Source organism: Triticum urartu, chromosome 6 (assembly GCF_003073215.2).
Source record: "Triticum urartu cultivar G1812 chromosome 6, Tu2.1, whole genome shotgun sequence".
Taxonomy (NCBI): domain Eukaryota; kingdom Viridiplantae; phylum Streptophyta; class Magnoliopsida; order Poales; family Poaceae; genus Triticum; species Triticum urartu.
This window is the reverse complement of record NC_053027.1, coordinates 69,398,612-69,402,665: the sequence shown is the minus strand read 5'-3', so window position 1 is coordinate 69,402,665 and position 4,054 is coordinate 69,398,612. Positions and strand designations below refer to the sequence as shown.

Genomic DNA, 4,054 nt, shown 5'->3' with positions numbered 1-4,054 from the left:
TTGCACTGAGCTATGTGCAGTGCAGTCTACACTATTCCGAAAGGCTTGAAGCAAATTAACCAGCATTGCACCTCTTTTTTATTTTTAATAACTTATTTAAACTCCGGACTTCTTTTGTGTTCAGTATGCAGCATTTAATGCGACGCCATCAATTTCCAACATGTTCTGACATCATTTGTTGTTTTTCGGTCATTTACCTAATTGTTCAGTATGCAGCATTCAATTCCAAAAGAAAATAAATAGAAGAAAATAAATAATGCAGAAAAGAAAAAACTATATAAAAAACTACTCAAAAATAAATAGAAGAAAATAAATAATGCAGAAAAGAAAAAACTATATAAAAATTTGTTGGCACGCTGCCTAGTGGGCCTGCCAGACCTAGGGTGTGCAAATGCAGGCCCAGACGGGCCAGCAGGCTCACAGGGCAGCGTGCCCTAATTAATTAGGCCGAGAAGCCTGCTATATAGAGGAGTTCGAAGAGGTAGCCGCGGCTGGATTTATAAACCAGTGCGGCTGCCCTGCGCCGGGCGAGGTGGGACTAAACTTTGGGGTGGCAGCGCAAGGCCTTTAGTACCGGTTGGTGGCTCCAACCGGTAGTAAAGGCCCCCCTTTAGTACCAGTTGGTGGCTCCAACCGGTACTAAAGGCCTTCGTTTCCCGCCGCTTGGCCTGGCGAAAATAGGCCTTTAGTACCGGTTGGAGCCACGAACCGGTACTAAAGGCCCATCCTATATATATAGCACTTACGAAAATTTCAGTTTCATCTCCCCACTTCGTCTCCAACCTCCGCCGCGCCCGCCGCTCGATCCCGTCGTCGCCGCCCGTTGCCCGTACCGTCGTCCGTCATCATCGTCGCTGTCCCCGCCGCCGCCCGTCGTCGTCGTCGTCTCGCGCTGCCGCCCCGAACGCCGCCGCCGTCCGTCGTCATCGCCGCGGCCGTACGTCTCTCTCTCGCTCCCGCACACACATACACACACATATACCACACACACACGCATACACACACTCATACACACATACGTACACACATATACGTATATATACACACACATGCATACACACACACATACACACACACACATTTTTTTTACTTATTTTCTGTTTTTTAGAAAAGTTAATTAGATGATCGAATGTTAGATTAATGTCGAATGTTAGATGAATTAGCTAGCTAGATAGAAAAATTGTCGAACTAGAGATTAGAACTAGTTGAATAATTAATATAACTAGTTTATTTTTAGTAAGAAAATTTAGGTATATGAGATTAGAACTAGTTGAATAATTAATATAACTAGTTTATTTTTAGTAAGAAAATTTAGGTATATGAGATTAGAACTAGTTGAATAATTAATATAACTAGTTTATTTTTAGTAAGAAAATTTAGGTATATGAGATTTGATGAGAATCAGACTGTCATCACCAAGGTGAAGAGTTCAAAGGACAACATGAAGTCCACCAAACACATAAGAATGAGATTAAAAGCTGTCAGAAAATTAAGAAACTCCGGAGTGATAGCGTTGGACTATGTACATACGGCTAAGAATCTGGCAGATCCCTTTACAAAAGGGCTATCACGTGTTGTGATAGATAATGCATCGAGGGAGATGGGTATGAGACCCACATGAGTTGCCATGGTGGTAACCCAACCTATGTGATCGGAGATCCCGTGAACTAGGACCTGGGAAAACAAGCCAGTGGTGAACTGAGGAGAGTAACTATACTAACCCACTCCGTTGGAGATGCAATACTCTCGATACTGTATGGTACGATGACTACGGTCTCAATGTGTTCCAAAGCTTATAAAAGCAAGATGCTATCCTACAGAGCGATCTTTGGAGGAACACACCTATATGAGCCCGACTGCTGGTCACAGTCTATGAGATTGGGGTGATCTCTAGTAAGCTCATGAATAGGCCAGGAGTGTGACTTATATGCTCCACCCGAGGGGTCAGCCTTCGGCAGCCTAGTACTAGTAAGACATGTAGTGAAACTTCTTTACGCCAAACTGACAATTCAAGGCATAGTCCATTGTTCAGTTGTGAAGGAGTGTAGCCACTTGTTCTAGGTGAAGTTCAACCTTAACAGGTCTTTACTGAAACACTGGTATATCGAAACAGCAATTGGAACAGAGGACACAATGGGCCCTCGAGATCTGGTGGGGGATTGCTGAAATCTGAGATGGGCTCTAGGCCCATATTGCAATTTCTGAAAAATCTCTAAGGGCCCATGTGGGTTATATGGCACTAGGTGTAGTGGGAAGTTTAGTCCCACCCCGGAAGTGGAAGGAGAGTTGGAGTGGTTTATAAGGGTTTCTCTTCTACATGCTATTGGAGCTTGAGAAGAGAAGAGGCCCTCGCGCACTCCTCCTCCGCCGCCCGCTCGCCACGCACGCTCGTCACGCGACGCGGCGCGAAGCCGAGCTCACACCTACGCGCTTATTTTGCTAGTCACTAACGAGAGTTCTGACAGCTGGGCCACGATCTGAGACGTCGGATCGTGGCTGTCACGGACTCGGACGTGGTCGAGCCCACGTCTCTCCACGCGGCTGCGCCTATAAGTATTGCGGTGTCTCCTACCCTAGCCGCCACGACAGATCACATCTGCTCACGCGCACGCCCACCGTCGTTCCTTGCTGTGCTGCCGCCGGTGACTCCATCCCGTCCGCCGCGTACACGGTCGACGGGAGAGCAGGTCTCCGAAACCACGCCCTTCTGGTTCCTGTACGGGGTGAGGGGCGAATAGGTTTTTGGGCAGCGATTACGCGACTGCTCGCTTCCGATCGTCTACTTCCTCTACGTCCGCGTCGCCTTCATCATCACCATGTCCACCGACGCCGACCGTGCCGCCGCCGAGAAAGCTGAAGCCGACAAGAAGGCCGCCGAGGACGCCGCTGCTGCCACCAAAGCCGCGGCCTCTGCGTGGCCTACTGGAGGGTATAACTCGTTTATCCCGCTCCTGATTATTTTCATATTAGCAGTACTAGCAGTATGTGTAGATTTGTCTACTGTTTGCTTAGTACGTGCATGTTTAGATCAGAGTCAGTACGTCATCAACTTAGTCAATGCCATGCTAGTGATTTACTCATGGATTAATTTAATCAGAAATTGCCTATTTACTCAACAGCTGCACCCACTGAGTTGGTTCTCCAGAAGCAGTGCACACAAACACACCCAAGAAACACCTGAGGGACTGTGCAGCCCTGCTATCAAGTGCGCGATGGCACCTCCTCCCACGAGAACGAGATGAGCAGGTCCGTCGCCATTAGTTCATCCGACATGAATCAGTTCCTTCCTCGGCACCTTATTGTGAATTAACGTACTCGGTCCTTCGATTTGGTTTGATTGGATTTCGAAGTGCAGGTCGGAGTCGGCGCCGGGGGCAGCACCGGCCGTGGTGGTGAAGACGGTGGACCTGCAAACGGCGGCGACACCGGACGTGGGGGCGACGACGGTGGACGTGCAGACGACGGTGGCACCGGACGTGGGGGTGACGACGGTGGACGTGCAAATGGCGGCGGCACGGGCCGTGGCGGTGACGACGGTGGACGTGCAGACGGTGGCGAGGGAGCTCCAGGAGCAGCAGGACGGCATGATGTACCTGGACGTGAGGACGGAGGAGGAGATGGGGAAGGGCCACATCCGCGGCTCCCTCAACGTCCCCTACTTCTTCGTCACGCCACAAGGCATGCCGCGCTAACTAATCTCCTCTTCTATTGATCCTAACACCGCCACCATCATAGATTCAGCTCTGTCCTTAGGCACCAATTAACCTCCGTCTATATGCAAACCATGCATGTATGTGGACGCTTATCCGTCCATGTGCAACCTTTCGCTAGCCGCACACACATACACACACATATACCACACACACACGCATACACACACTCATACACACATACGTACACACATATACGTATATATACACACACATGCATACACACACACATTACACACACACACATTTTTTTTACTTATTTTCTGTTTTTTAGAAAAGTTAATTAGATGATCGAATGTTAGATTAATGTCGAATAATTAATATAACTAGTTTATTTTTAGTAA

General features: G+C 48.4%; 1 protein-coding gene across 1 annotated transcript; it reads left to right on the top strand.

Moving 5' to 3' along the window:
- The first annotated feature begins 3,120 nt into the window (after positions 1-3,120).
- Positions 3,121-3,785, top strand: LOC125516001 (rhodanese-like domain-containing protein 15, chloroplastic). Its single transcript, XM_048681483.1, has 2 exons — positions 3,121-3,246; positions 3,356-3,785. Exons 1-2 carry the CDS (start codon positions 3,239-3,241, stop codon positions 3,690-3,692), a joined length of 345 nt encoding a protein of 114 aa, XP_048537440.1. The 5' UTR covers positions 3,121-3,238; the 3' UTR covers positions 3,693-3,785.
- The last annotated feature ends 269 nt before the right edge of the window (positions 3,786-4,054 follow it).